General features: G+C 41.5%; 2 protein-coding genes across 2 annotated transcripts; both read right to left on the reverse strand.

The window, feature by feature from the left end:
* Positions 1 to 5,223: 5,223 nt before the first annotated feature.
* LOC137042037 (trace amine-associated receptor 1-like) lies at positions 5,224 to 6,237 on the reverse strand. The gene has a single exon (XM_067418724.1). It carries the CDS (start codon positions 6,232 to 6,234, stop codon positions 5,224 to 5,226), a length of 1,011 nt encoding a protein of 336 aa, XP_067274825.1. The 5' UTR covers positions 6,235 to 6,237.
* Positions 6,238 to 10,637: 4,400 nt separating this feature from the next.
* Positions 10,638 to 13,075, reverse strand: taar10 (trace amine-associated receptor 10). The gene is made up of 3 exons (XM_067416983.1): positions 13,046 to 13,075; positions 11,357 to 11,681; positions 10,638 to 11,284 (listed from the first exon to the last, which is right to left on the reverse strand). The coding sequence occupies exons 1-3, from the start codon at positions 13,073 to 13,075 to the stop codon at positions 10,638 to 10,640; spliced, it is 1,002 nt and encodes a 333-aa protein (XP_067273084.1).
* Positions 13,076 to 15,900: the final 2,825 nt, after the last annotated feature.

Genomic DNA, 15,900 nt, shown 5'->3' on the forward strand with positions numbered 1-15,900 from the left:
TGCTGATGTTGGGAGGATGGGTCGATATGGGTATGCGTTCTCACGGATTGTCACGGATTGTCGTTAAAGAGTATTCTCCGATCTGGGTAGGTGGGGACACTGAGAGCTCCAACCCTGCCATCTGAGCTTTCACTTAGATGGCAGGCCATACACAGTAGTGGGTTAGCCTGGTGCTACTTTATACACCATGTTTAGAGCTAGCTTCGCTAGTAGTGTAATGATACACAGACAGTAGATGCAAATGACAAACGCTTTTTATGTAGTTTGGCAAAAGCCTAGAAGAACACAGGGTCAGACGGTCACAAGACGATGACGACGAACGCAGGGACCTTGGTGGACAGCATGGTGAAGGTGCTCCAATCCCGTGAGTGATCCAGTGAAGTGCTCAAATCCCGGTGCTGAGTGGATACAACCAGACGACAGCACACGACAAAGAACGGGCAAACTCCAGAGACCAGAAACAGCGGGGAATAGCACGAACACACACACACAGGAACCACAATGATCTGACAGCATGAGACACCATTTACTGAACATATAAAGACACACACTGATGATAACCAGCCCACAGACAGTTCACAAGACGAGAGAGACACAGCGGATTAATGAACCGTGATAAGTAAAGAATAGCCGCTTTTGTGTTGACAGCTGTGTGAAACAGTTACTACCTCCTCTCTGTGTGATGAAGCCACTAGTTAAACGGTTAGATTACCCAAAAATTAAATTTCTTTCATTAATGACTCACCCCAATGTCGTTCCACACCCGCAAGACCTCCGTTCATCCCCGGAACACAGTTTAAGATATTTTAAATTTAGTCTGAGGCCTTTCTGTCCTTTGAATGTAAGTGTATGCCCACTTGCTGTCCACGTCCAGAAGGGAATGAAAACATTATCAAAGTAGTCCATATGTGACATCAGTTGGTTAGTTAGACTCTTTTGAAGCGTCGACAATACATTTTGGTCCAAAAAATTTTATTTTTTTAAAATACAACTTTATTCAGCATTGTCTTCTTTTCCGTGTTCCCCAAATAAAGAATCAAACAGTCATGATTCAAGATTCGGATCGCGTGTCAAACTGGCAAACTGCTGAAATCACGTGACATTGGTGATATTAATCACGAATCAATCTGCTGATTCGCGACCGTTTGATTCTTTATTTGAGGTTTGAAAACAAACACGGAAGAGAAGACAATGCTGAATAAAGTCGTATTTTTTATTTTATTTTTTTTGACCAAAATGTATCGTCAAGACTTCAAAAGAGTCTAACTAACCAAATGATGTCACATCTGGATTACTATGAGGATGTTTTCATTCCCTTCTGGACATGGACAGCAAGTGGGCATACACTTACATTCAAAGGACAGAAAGCCCTCGGACTAAATCTAAAATATCTTAAACTGTGTACCGAGGATGAACAGAGGTCCTAAGGGTGTGGAACGACATTGGGGTGAGTCATTAATGAAAGAAATTTCATTTTTGGGTTTGAATATTGCAGGGCTTTTTCCTATTTTGCATCCCTAGTCAGCCTCCTCTTATTTTAGAGTTGTCCAGCCAAGGCCCACCCTCTTTCTCTGTGTTCTGGGGTTTGTTTAGTAATGCAGGTTGGTGTGAAGCAGAATGGATGGCGACTTTGCCAGTGGTCGTGGGGCAGGGTTAGGCGTCTCTTTGCTTATGTACAGTTAGACTAGCTTTTCTAAACCCCGCCTCCCAGAGCTCATTGTGGCCGCCACTGTCCGGCGGCCCCTGGCGTGATCCTGGAGTTAATGGCCGGTTGGTGGTATGTGTTGATTACTTTATCTCTTCACTTCTGCTCCACCTTTTAGGGCTCGGGTTGAGCTGTACTTCACAACCTTCTGGTCTGTGAGGGTTTGGTCGGATGTTCCCCTGAAGCCAAGCATTGCCATGGCTGAGGCTCTCGCCTGGATGGCAGGCCGCTGGATAAGCAGACGGCCACCCTGAAGGCGGGCAGAGCCGTGCACAGGGGGGTGGCCCGGTGGCTAGAGCCACTGCCCCTTTGCCCTCATCGGCTAAGGTGCCCCTCTTGCCCTCTTCCCTCCCTCACCTTCAGAGGATTCCCATAAAAGCATTCTGTTCCGCTAAAAGTCCACTAATTCTGCTAATCCGTTCCGTGTTTTCCTGCTCGCTCCACAGCATCGCTCAAAGTCTGCGGCGGTGTCCGCTCTCTGTGGAGACGGCAGTTAAAGAATGTCGAAGAATATTACAAACTACAATCCACATACAAACAGTGGTTGATCCGCGAATTAGTAGTTTGTTTGTTTCAACAGTGCAAACATGCATTCAAAGCTCCAGCATGCTAGCGGGTAAATCGCCATACTGTTTGGCTATACTGAATATTGCTGACAGTTTGTCACTCTTTAACTCCTGTAAAATAGATTTCCGATTATAATCAATTTTACGAGTTAATACTATTATCTATAACATGTCATACTTATGATATTTTATTTAAACCATATTAATCGTATACACAATTTTAAAAAAGGTAATAAAGACTATTATAAATATAAATAAGTTGTATCAGGGTACAAGCACACCCTAAGAAAAATGTGCTAATTTTTCAAAAACGTTAATGCTTTCAAAAAATCTCTAGCAATGTTTGCAGTATTTTCTGTTTATTTTGATTAATAAAATAATCAACCATTGTTCAGTAAATATTAAAATGTTAATATAAAAATATTTTTGAAATACCGAAACTAATTTTTAAGTAAATAATCTGAAAACACTGAGATCCCATAATAATTTAATAAAGTTTTATCGTTGTAACAACTAAATATATTTGTATTACATGATTATTATCATATTTTTATTATAAATAGGATGTTACTTCTAAGATGGACACCCAACTTAAGATATTTACCAGCTGAATCTAACCATGTCATGTCAACAAATGGAAGTCAGTCAGCTGTTTATCATCATGTTAAATATGCCTTTTACCCCAAATACCATAAACAATACCTTATACTCAAAATATATTCAATAATTTTAGTGACTCTCATTTGCTACTTAAATCTCCAACAAAAATGTAAAATAGAAAAGAGATCAAATTAGCCTAGAATCATTTTTTTTGGAAGAATAATTAGAACAACATAAATGTAATTAGCTCTAAAGCCTAACAAATGTATTTACAGTATGATTGTAAAAGGTTTGTTATTCATTCTCTACATTAAGATGATACTCAATCCCCTTAATGCCCCTTTTTTGGTTTGGGCCACTGCCCCTCAAAATGTCTGTGCACGGCCCTGAAGGCGGGTGATGTAAGTTGTACTCCCCTCGCTTCGGAGGATTCACAGTGTTCTTTGCTGAGTACACTGCTATTGGCAATATGTTTTAGGTTCATGCTTATAGGCACTGCCAGTGAGACTGTGCTGTCACACAGAGGGCTCTGTGGGCCTCTGGGATGGACCGGCCCCAGGAGGGGCTCATGAAAGCCAGCTGTGAGCAGCCAGCTTGGGCAGTCCAGGCAGTTGACTTCAGGAAAGGATGTAGGCCTCAGCAGGCCTCCTTGCAAGAGAGTCCTGATGTTGTGGCCCATGTGTGCAGGGGAGGGTTCTCCCAACGATGTCGGCTGCAGCAGAAACCTCGTCAATTAGTAGGCCCTTTATGGCCTCCCTGGGGATGAGTCCCCAGGTGGTTACTAGATGCCCAGTTTTTCGTCAGTCAGCAGACAGGCTACTGTCAGCCCGGGGTCGCAGCTGCCGGTTTTTCCAACCAGCCAGAGAGAAGTAAGCTGCTAGCAGGTAGTAGGCCCCTCCAGGCCTCCCTGTAAGTCTACAGCTACGCTGACAGTTGGTGTCGACTACTATCAGGTTGCAGGCCTTGCCAGGCCTCCCTAAGCCTTGATATCAGGCAGTAGGTGCCTCCAGGCCTCCCTGAGGGCCTGCTGGAGGGCAACTGGCCTTTCCTGGCCTCCCCTGAGGGTGTGTTCTTGGGCAATCAGTCATTGGAAGGCTAGCACAAACTGTTAGTAGGTAGTAGGCCTCACCAGGCCTCCCTGAGGGCGAGTTCCCGGTTCCAGTCTCTGTGGCAGTAAGCATGGATTGCTAGCAGGTAGTAGGCCTTGATATTGGATGCTCGTGACTAGCATGTTCTGCTGTCAGGCAGTAGGCCTCACCAGGCCTCCTTGAGGATGACTTCCCCAGTCTCAGTCCCTGTGACAGTTAGTGCTTTCCCAGTCTCTGTCTGTTCAAGCAACCAAGAATGCAAGGACAGGAAAGAAAGAAAAAATTTAAATATAATTTCAACTATACTGAACTTAAATGTTTTATTTAGAAAAAAAACACACAATCATCCATTTTTTTCTTTAATATAATACATTTGTAACTAGTTTTTGGATGAATATATATTTAATCTTGCAAAACGCAATTAGTGTTCTTCATAAATCAATGTTGAATTTAATGTTGGGTATACACAAATTGCATCAAATGACTCGCCGTTGTTTATTTGCATGCCACGTGTTGTCTGGGTTGTAGCAGTAAATTCATTAAAACATATAGCAGAACAGGTTCTCAGAGCTTTCCTATAAGAAATCTCTCTTATCTAGCATAAGCTCAGTAGTTGAGAGCTGAGCTAACTAGACTGGATGTCAGATAAATGAGGGGCCTGTAATAGATTTGAGAACCACTGTATTCAAGAAATGAATCATGTAAACTCCCACACAACTGAGCAAAGAAGAGTACATTGAAACTCAAATTATTTAACTGACATATCTTAGTGAAATACAGAATATTGTTTTGAAAAATAGTCGTAAATAGTTACAGTAGAAAGACTACAGTGTATTAAAGTGTACTAACAGTGTACTAAAGTGTATTACAAATATAGTAAAAGTAAAAGTCTTTTGCACATTAAAAAAAAAAATCCTGAAATACGTGTTTCATTTTGAATGGACAGTCACTGAGAAATATATGTAAGGGTTGTTTTTAAAAAATCTTTTCTCATGAAAGTGACCTTCTAGCATTGCCCATGCATTTTTACACACTTTATTACAATTTAATTCATAAGGATCAATGAGAGGGCCAAAGATAAACACTGGTGGACTCAGAAGGTCCCTGAATGCCAAGACATACAGCACTCATATATTCAGGCACATACAAGAGTTTTAAAAATCAGGTTTGTTTTGCAGTCCTCTGAGTAAGAAGCTTTGGTTAAAATGCAGTCTGTACCATTCAAATAAAAATGAAATACATTTTTATATAAAGTGTTTCATTATTACAACAGCATTGTTCTTGAAGAATTCGTCTGAAATACTCTTTTGGATAGAATGACTCTGAATGCATGTCTGAACCAGCTGTAAAACAAGGCGTAGACTATAGGATTACATGTGGAATTATAGTAGCCGACCCACAGGAACAAATCAAACAGCAGTGGAGGTACAGAATACCCAATTAAGGGATCAATAAGATTACAAAGAAAAAAAGGTGTCCAGAAAGTCAGGAACGCCCCCATGATGATGGCTAAAGTCTTTGTGGCTTTTCCTTCTTTTTTTGATTCAGAATTAATGCTCTGAATGGCCTGCACCTGCCTTTGAGCTGCGTGTAAGATTTTCAGGTACACACAGAGCATGACAAAAGCGGGACCGTAAAAACAGATTAATGAGAATACAGTAGCTCCAGCTTTGCTCTGAAACACAAAGCAGCCTCCATCACAATCAATGTGCTCATAGTAAAAATCTTCAATGCCAAGGATATTCAGCTCCATAAAGATCATGCCAAACCCCAGAGCAGCTGAAACAGTCCAGCAGATAATAATCATAACTAGTGTGGCCAGTGATGTCATTTTACTGTGATATTGAAAGGGGTGACATATGGCATAATATCTGTCTAAAGAAATGATACAGAGGTTTAAAATTGATGCGGTGCACAAAGTCACATCAAGACTGCTGTGTATTTTACAGAACAAATCTCCCAGATACCAGCATGTCTCGATGGAGCGCAGCATGCTGGGAGGCATCACAACTCCTCCGACAAGCAGATCGGCCACGGCCAGCGACAGGATGAGGTAGTTTGTTGGTGTGTGAAGCTGCTTGAAATGAATGACCGTTATGATCACCAACATGTTTCCTATGATTGTGACAATCGAAGAAACGCTAAAAAGGATATAGAGTAATATTCGAGTTTCCAAAGGATAGACGAACTTCTGACAAGATGAGTTACTAAACTCATAACAAAGAAAAGGCTTTTCCAGGATTCCATTTTGGCTGATGTTGATTTGCACGTCCATTTACACAATTCAGATTCACCAATCTATAATAAAGAAAAAGGTTAGCTGCTGACACTAGCAAACAATTACACTTATTGTGCAGGTATTTCAAATATTACTATTGTCCTACTGTAATCATAATGACAGTATAGGCTCTTAAATTTGTTTAATTGCTCACAAATAACTAATGAAAAATAAAATCAGTTTAGGCAAATTCAAAAACAAGAGAAAATCTAAACTCGAAAAATCTAAATACATAAATTTTGATGAAATAATTTCCCCAGATTACATTATTTTTTAATCTGCAAAGTTTACTAGCATGGCTTTACCATCCAGACCCTTAACTCTTTGTTTTCCAAGAGGCAATGGCACACTTGTGTCAGAGAGCCCGGATATATTGTAAAGCAAACTCCCATTAGTACCTCCCTTTTGTCACCAGTTGGGTTGCCTTATCTCTATGAAAGACAAAAGCTGTCAAAATAATACAGAGCTTTCTTAAATTAGCATTACACCTGTTGTCTGTGATGCAGAAAGCATGCGTAGTAAACATTTAATTTTAACAATAAATACAAATTACATTAAATTATTACATTAAATTAGGGAAACTTGGCCAGAGCGCAATTCCAAAAAAGCACTGATGGTAGTGGAAAGTTCTGGCCGTTATCTAATGACGACGCGCAAATTCAACGACGCGAACACAGACCACTCTGGTTTAAGACTACTTTAGGACTCATTTAAATACTCTCCTCAAATAAATTTTGCGTGTGTCCATGCCTTTTATCACTGCACGTCTTTAGTAAATCCTGACAGTAGTTTTTTTCAGCAAGCTGTTAGTAAATCTGACCCTTAAAGGGATAGTTCACCCAAAAATGAAAATACTGTCATCTTTTTTTACTGTCATCGGTATTCTTAAGGTGTTATTCTTTATTTTGACCTCTAGATCATTACCATGTTAAAAAGCTTTAGAGGAAACCTTCACTAAGCTTTATTTAACCTTCACTAGACATGACCTAAGGATCCCCTAAAGGGTAGCCTAGAAATCTAGAAACCCTAGCGGCAGCAAATCTAATCTGCCGCGAGTGTCGTCTAGCAACTCTCAATACACTTCTGAGCTGTAAACGCCAAACTCGGGTCAGGCCAATCACATCGTGTACGAGCTGAGTTGCGCTTGCGTGCTACTAGTAAACACAGAAACTGGCGAACGGCGGTCTTTTGAATCAGCTTTGACTGCGACTCTGGAAGACTTATGTTAAGCTTTTCTCTGAGAAAAGAACAAAGAACGGCACTAAAGTCCTTCTTAAAAAGGGAAGATGTGTTCTAAGTTTTGCTGACCGGATACGGTGAAAGTTTAATCTGTCGACTAGCTCTGCTTCACCTTCGTTGCTCTGGTTGGATGTAGCGCTATCCAATTACATGCACGTCGTGCAGAGGGAGTTTGAAAGACAACCGTTTATCCGTCCCTCGGATTGAGCCCTGTCAATGGTGAGTTTCCAGACCAAACATCTTGTTGTGGGTCTGGCTTGTTAGGCTACCTAAAGGGACCTTAGCCAAAATAAAAATAAAATATGGACAAATTGTACATTTTACTATGAATAAAACAAGAGTGTGAATGTGCATGCTTTGGCCATAAGTCCATCGGGTGAAGGTGGTTCAAGGTGGTTGCAGGAAGGCCCGGCCCCCCTCCGCACCTCTCTACCTCAGTGGAATGCTACTCCTTCCCTGGTTTCCTCCTCCACTATACTGTGGCAGGTGGCAACGCCCCTGTCGTGTGTGAGGAGGTCGACACCCTACTGGCAATTGGTGTGGTCAAGATCATCCCTCCAGCCGAGATGGAGTCTGGCTTTCCTAGCCCGTACTTCATGGTACCTAGTAAGCGATGGGGTCACGACCATTCCTGGGCCTGTGTATCTTAAGTTGAACCCTTCCTAGGCTTCCATTTTCGAATGTGTCCGTCCACTGAAGTGGTCTGCAGCGCTGACCTGAAGGACTTGTACTCTTATTTCTTCATTCCTCCCTGACCCAGACCATCCCTTTGGTCTGCCTTCAAGGACAGGCATAGACCTTGTGCTCCGGCACCTGACATGTTTGGGCCTTCAGATTATTTGAAGAAAAGAGCTACTCTTCCCTGATCTCTGTCTCTTCTACCCTGACGGTTTAGGTGGCTGCTATATTGGCTCACCATGACTTTGTGAACTCTAAAACAGTAGGACAGCACGACCTGATCTGCAGGTCTTTATGCCCTCTTGTGGCCTAACAAGGGTGTTAACTACCCTGCTGAGTGCTCCCTTTGAGCCCTCGCAGTCCTTTTAAGTTGTAAGTTCCTTTCAATGAAAGTGATGCTCTTGATTGCCTGACTCCTGTCAAGGGGGTATGAGACCTGCAGGCATTGTCGGTGACGAGAATTCGAGCTGGCTCTGTGCTGTGTGCTGTGCTGGCCAAGCTCATGTGTTAACCTGAGACCCTAGTTTGGATACGTGCCCAAGGTTCCCAACTCTCTAGGTGCTGAACCTGCAAGTGCTGCCTTGGAGGAGGCAGACCCAGCCTTGGCACTGCAATGGCCTTGCGCCTATGTAGATCAGCCTCAGTGTTCAGTACCTCAGACCAGTTCTTGTCTGTTATGGAGTGCAGCTACCATCTAGTTTTAACAACATGACTGACTATTGCTATCAATGATATCCTTTGGTTGGTTTCGCCATAAGGTGAAAAAGGTCTCATTTTGACGTCCCCAAGACTGTTTTACTATAAATGTATGCTGTGATGCTTAAACTGCACATACCTTTAAAACCTGATGTTTCACAGAAAAACAAGCAGACAAATTAGGAATGACATGAGAGTGAGTAAATAACGGCATAATTGTAATTATCGAAATTGATGAATCGTGTGAGTGTTCTTGTATATATGGTTTACGGGGGGGGGGAAGTATCATGGCATGGGTATTACACAACACAATATTATGAAAGGGCATACTTATAGCACTAATTGTATTTATTGTTCCATCTGCGTGCTCATGCTACACACTGTATACCCCTTGGATAGGATTAGTGGTGTGGATAAGTGTGTATTACACACCATATAGTGTGCATCATATGCACTCGGAAATGCTTATCATATACATGCAAAAACATATTTTTGCATATATATTGCACAATAAATACTATTTGTGCTATAGATAGGCACTTTCTTGATATCGGGCTGGTACAATTTAAATTTCCAAACTCCTCCGACACTTGGTTTTGAGGGTATTCTACAATTGTAATCCATATAACAGGCAAAGGGTCAAAACCACAGAGCAATCAATCCAGATAATAACAGAGTGCAAGACAGCCAAATCCAGGGAGACAAGCAGATGAACTAGATGATGACCTGGAAAACCATAAATAAGGCTCATAAATGCAGTGTAACACATACAAGACTTTGCAAAAAAATGAGTGAATAAACATGGCTTAAATAGGCCAGAGTAAATGAGATAATAACATATATTTGGGTGTAATTAGTACATGATTAGCCCAGGCAATGGGTTATGGGAAATGTAGTTCACTGTGAGCTAAAGCAGATGATGGAGTGCCCTCTGGTGGAGATCATGGTTTATGAGGACAGTTCCTGTGTCAAATGGTGTAAACATATTAAAGGTATTTTTGAAATTCCAAAAATGCAGAAACATATTAGTGATGAGTAGGGTAGGTTTAGTCAAGTCAAGTCACCTTTATTTATATAGCGCTATTTACAATGAAGATGGTTTCAAAGCAGCTTCACCGTGATAACAGGATTTTGCCCACAGATATTGCAAAAGAATTTAATAAAAGTAATATATTTAAATATTTAGTGTCCCCAACTGAGCAAGCCAAAGCCTTAGGCAACAAAGGTGGCGGAGTATATAGAATATATAGTTTGACTGTACAAAAATCATTAGATCCGTGGTGAGTATCCATAAACCGCATGTGTGTGCGTGCGTGTGTGTGTGTGTGTATGTGTGCGTGTGTATACATGTGATTTATTTGACATCAGAATATTCCAAATTACTAAACGGAACATTATGTATGCATGTAATGGATAGTTCTGAATAAAGCATAATGATATATGATGCACATAGTTCATATTTGTCATGTAATGTTGTAAAGCATTATATAGTCTACATTTAACCAGCACAGTTTGTAGTGGCTCAGTAAGGACAAAAAACCTGTAATGCAGTACCTAAATGCTGATCTCACATTGCTTTTTTATTATTATTGTTTTAAAGCTTCCAAATATTTGGCTTCTCAGGTTATGAATAATGCATGTTTGATCTGGTCATTTAGCATAATGGTTACTGTACAGAGGTGAAATTATTTATAGTTACATTGTGTGGACACATAAAACATATCCAGGATATTTTCTGTTTATTTATTTATAATTTATTTATATATTATTTACAAAAATAGACATTTCTAATGACGTTTTCCCATCAAGTCAAGATGGGAAGAATTAACTTGAAAAATTTTGGCCAAAAGAATAATTCTTAAAGCTTTTCTAAACCAACTATAAAAGAATGCATACACAAAAGGGTTACACAGAGAATTCAAATATCCAATCCACAACAAAACATCAAATACAGCCGGTGGTATTGTGTGATCAAGAAACGGATCTATTAGATTACAAAAGAAAAAGGGTGAGATGCTCAATAAAAATACCCCCATGATGATAGCCAGGGTTTTTGTGGCCTTGCCCTCACTTTTGTTCATAGATATGCTGGTGTTCTTGCCCATATGTGCTGAATGCTGTATCGATTTTGATTGTTTTCGTGCAACAAGGAGAATTTTTACATATATGCAGACAGAAATTATTGCAGGCAGGCCAAAAGCAAGAAATGAGGAAATGGTGCTGGCTGTGCGGGTTTGGACGATAATACATGCTCCTTTACAAGCTATACTATCGAAATAAAGCTCTTCTGCACCCAAAATGTTCAGTTCTAGAAATACCATAGCAAATCCAACAAAGGCTGCCAGACCCCAGCAGAGGGAAATCATAATGAGGGTAATGGGTGGTGTGATTTTATTCCGGTACTGAAGCGGGTGACATACAGCATAATAGCGATCGATAGAGATGAACGATATGTGCAAGAGAGATGTGATGCATAACATAATATCAACACTGCTGTGTATTTTACAGAACATGTCTCCCAAGTACCAACAAGTCTCAACAGAGCGCAGAATGCTGGGTGGCATCACAAAGCCTCCGATTAGCAGGTCGGCCACGGCCAGCGACAGGATGAGGTAGTTTGTTGCCGTGTGCAGCTGCTTGAAATGAATGATGGCAATGATGACCAGCAGGTTTCCACATACTGTGGTAAGCGCTATGGCACTGAAGAACAAATAAAGCAAAATCTGAATCTCAGATGGGTAGACAAATTTAACACATGAGTTGTTGAACGACTCATAGCAGAGATCAGGTTCACGGTCAATCCTAGTTTCAGGTCCATATCCAGACATGGTCTGTTAAAGAAACAAACAAAACAAAAAACATACATTTATTTATGAGAAAATAATGAACTGTTCTTCTAATTACCACCCCATTAATAAAATACCACTAATAATTATTACGTTAGATTTCATAGCTATAACCACACAAAAACATGTGGTTTGCAGCTTTATAACAGAATTAGTCATTCATGACACAGACCTTACCTGTCCATGAAAGAGTAAACATGCAGAAAGCACATATTTATATCTCTCACCCCTCCTGCATTGCATCACTACATCACTACTGATCACTACTGTCGCTACATCATTCACCTGTCAACAACAGAAAGTTTTTTTCCATGGGATTTCCCTCTATGTGGATACTGGGATAAATAAAACAATGAAAGCTGTCTGTTAACCTGTCAGTGTCCCAATTTGTTATTACCTTTTTTAGCTATAACATATTTTTGTAATCATAATAAAATTGGTATCATTCAAAAGCATAGGTGTCCAAACTCGGTCCTGGAGAGCACTGTCCTGCAGAGTTTAGCTCCAACTTGCCTCAACATATCTGCCTAGATGTTTCTAGCAGTTTGTCTGATTATTATTTTTTTCAGTTGTTTAACATTTCTATCCTCAAACAGCTGTCAAATATGAAATGTTTAGTTTAGCTACTCAACTTTCACCTTTTACTGATTCTGAAGCGTTGGGTGACTTGCGCAGCGAAATGCGAGTGCACACTCAGCAGCTTCTGTGGACATAAAGCCAATCTCAGATATTTTGACATTGCCGAGCAGTGACAGACCACAGGCAGTTTAGATGAGAAGATATCTTTGCAGCACTAAGTGAAGTTTTATTAACTAATTTCGGGAGGAGCACTAACAGATAATTAAACAACGGAGCCGTCAGCTAATTAAACCTAATTAACAAGGGGAGCACGTCAGATAATTAAACCTAATTAACAAGGGGAGCACGTCAGATAATTAAACCTAATTAAACACAGGTGGAGCATGGTAGGCTAATCAATCTGATCAACGATAGGAGGTGTACTTATACTACAGATTTACCTCCTCTCGTTGACCATTTTTATTTTAGCATCCCTCGACCACCCCATCTCCTCACTTCAATTTAATAAACTCTCATTAGATGCCATCACAATCCATAAAACATTACAGTCTAGTTATAGAGTATCTTTATCACGGGGGGGGGGAGATACTCTGGGTTTCGGGCAAAAATCCGAGTCCGGAGCCCTCCCCTGGACAGCACGCCAAATACGCATAATCTTTACTCTATTTAATTTGATGTAAGTGGGAACTCGTGAAAGTAGTGTTAATACTCTATTAGTCCGTTATTTCACATGTATTATATACATCTCTGAAAAATACAGACGTCCGGACCTCGTAGACCTCATAGCTGGCTACAGCCATCATGTCGGCAGCAGTTTACCTTAACACTTCAGTTGCCTATTCGGAGCTCTTCAGTCTGGTTCAGCTAGTTTCACCACAGAACCTTTAGGCTACTGTACACTTGTATTAAATTCACTACTGCGCGCTTGCGAAATTATCACTTCAATGTAGCGCCAAAAAGTGCTAAATGGCTTTGTCAGCGGTGTGTGTGTGTGTAAGACGATGCAGCTGCTCTCGTGCTGCGACTGTTGGATTCTTTTATTTATTAATTTATCTGAGGTGCTGGAACGTTTTCCGGACCTATCCGTCCCACTTTAACCCCTGGGTGTATACCAATGTAGCCAATGCTTACAAAGTCCAAGCATATCCTCATTTTGGGTTTGAGTGACCATATCTGACTTATGCTTTATCCCCAGACTCTCTCATTATTAAGTCTGCCAGGTCCGTGGTGAAACCAGTTAGAATAAAATGCTATCTCTGAGCTACAGGACTGTTTTCACTACACAGACAGGGAATTGTCAATTATCAAATTATCAGGCCCTTGATGAGTATACAACCACAGTTACATACATTTTTGTGTAGACCAGGTTACATCCTGGATGACACACAAGGTTCTCTGCTGATTAAAGACAGGGATGCAGCCTATAGGTCTGGTGAAAGAGGGGCCTACAGCACAGCAAAGAGGGCACTTGGAAGGGGCATCAATCTGCCAAATTGGGCTATAAAAGGCAGATTGAAGCACATTTTATCACTTCCACAGACTCACGGCTGGAATGGGAGGGAAAAAGGGCAATATCAGACTACAAGGAAACATCTGCATCTATGAGAGTTATTTCCATTCTATCAAAAGAATTAAACCTGTTCAATGCCCATTTTTTATAGCAAGAACAAGGTCAACAACTCTGCCTGGGTAAAGTCAACCCCAGGAAGGCATCTGGTCCAGACGGAGTATTGGGCCGGGTGTTAAAAGACTGTGAGGCTGAGCTGGCAGAGGTCTTTCCCACCCTCTTCAATCTGCCGCTGTATAAGTCATGGGTCCCAACATGTTTTAAGACAGCCACAATCTTTCCTGTCCCCAAACAATGCCCGGATGATTATAGGCCTGTGGCACTTACATCTATCCCTGCAAAGTGCCTGGAGCGGCTGTTCATGAAGCACTCAAAAAAGTAATAAACAATAGTGCATTTAGGAATAGCTCAGCAAGCTGATAATGTACAAAGTCATTTGGCGTAGGCCCTGTCCATAGTGCATAATCCGAGGGTATCGGATCTGCAATTCCTTCCTGAAGACCAGGGCAGGGGCGCAGCCGACCGCCAAAAGTGGGTGGAGTATGAATACACTGGGACGGGGCCGCCAACCCCCAAAAGTTGGTAACTGATTTTACCCACCGGTCTAGAATCCTGGGATTCCTGAAAAATAGAGAATGAAGTCACTATATGGTAGAATTAAGATGTGAAAAGATATGGCATGCCTATAGCTTAGAAAAGTTTTTAGAAAAGAAAAACAAATTAAGTCCTAGCATAGGCCCCTTTTAACCATGCCATGAAGACCATAAGACCACGAGACAAGGCCACATTAGGTTACATGGTCACAGTAGACCACACAGAACTGTTAAAATGTTTCCTAAACCATAATCCCACACTTAGATGAGACATACAGACAATGGCCGCTAAGCCACACAGAACAAGGCCATATAGGCCGCAGCCTTGAGGGCCAAACATGGAACAAGGCAACATTGTACCACGAGCCATGAGACTGACACAGAGACTAGGCCCACTGGGCCACACAAGGCTGCTAAGCCACACTGAACGAGATCAAGAATTAGAGGGAAGCAATTAGGAGAGAACAAATATCAGAAAAATAAATAACACGGGTAGGATTGAATGTATTAGTATCTGAGGAGAATTCGCCTGGATGCATGAACCGTAAAAAGCAACTAGAAACACTGCTTCTAGCAAGCTATTGATGTAATGGGCGGACGTTTATCGATCTGTTAACTAGGGGATTTAGCTAAGCCTTTAAGGAGTAATGAATGGAAGTTTTGGAGAAGAGACTTGGAAAATAGGATTATAGATTTTTGCATAGAATTGAATGCCAACGAGGAGTCGGCAGATGGAAGAGAATTTTTTATTCTTTTAAAAAAAGCTGACCATGCGGATGTGTAAGCTTTGAAAGTTCAGGGAGTGACATCTTTAGACATATATTTTCTAGCCGATGTAACCAGTGTTACGTGTAGATGTCACACTGAAGAAGATTCCAAAACTTCCAAAAACTCAAAGGATCTTTATTTACAATCAACTTAACTCTACATGAAACCCGTAACACTTAACAAAACGTAGTGAACATCGAGAAACATCTATGGTGCTAACAACATTAAATATGCTAACAACAAGACCGGACAAAGACATGGTGAAAAACTTAAATACAAACACTGATGACATACTAACGAGGGGGGACAGGTGACACAGATGACAAGACACAGCTGACAATGCTAAACTAATGAGGGAACAGAAAAGTGGTGGAAAACATAACAAAGGAACATGTGACCCAGAAAAATCCCTAACATAAGACAGAACTGTGACATATTGCCCCCCTACCGGTAGGCGCGTCCTCGCGCCGTCAAAAGCCAACTGGGGAGGCCTTGGGGCGGGAGCACCGTGGCCTGACTGGCTGGGAGGCCTCCAGGGTGGAGCCGAGGGCGGCCATGGCGGGTCAGGAGCCAGGGGCAGCCATGGCGGGTCAGGAGCCAAGGGCAGCCCTGGAAGGGTCAGGAGCCTCAGGACCATCAGGAGTCTCTGGCGCAGATCTGGAGTCCTGGGCGGAGCTGGAGCCCTGGACTGAACTGG

This window comes from Pseudorasbora parva, chromosome 15 (assembly GCF_024679245.1).
Source record: "Pseudorasbora parva isolate DD20220531a chromosome 15, ASM2467924v1, whole genome shotgun sequence".
In the NCBI taxonomy this organism is placed as follows: Eukaryota; Metazoa; Chordata; class Actinopteri; order Cypriniformes; family Gobionidae; genus Pseudorasbora; species Pseudorasbora parva.

Coding starts and splice junctions, on each gene's coding strand:
- taar10 (XM_067416983.1), bottom strand. CDS start 13,075: ATGGCTGTAGCCAGCTATGAGGTCTACGAG. Junction 11,682..13,045: donor CCAGCTATGAGGTCTACGAG/GTCCGGACGTCT, acceptor TTTCTTTAACAG/ACCATGTCTGGATATGGACC. Junction 11,285..11,356: donor GTACTTGGGAGACATGTTCT/GTAAAATACACA, acceptor TCATCTCTATCG/ATCGCTATTATGCTGTATGT.
- LOC137042037 (XM_067418724.1), bottom strand. CDS start 6,234: ATGGACGTGCAAATCAACATCAGCCAAAATGGAATCCTGGAAAAGCCT.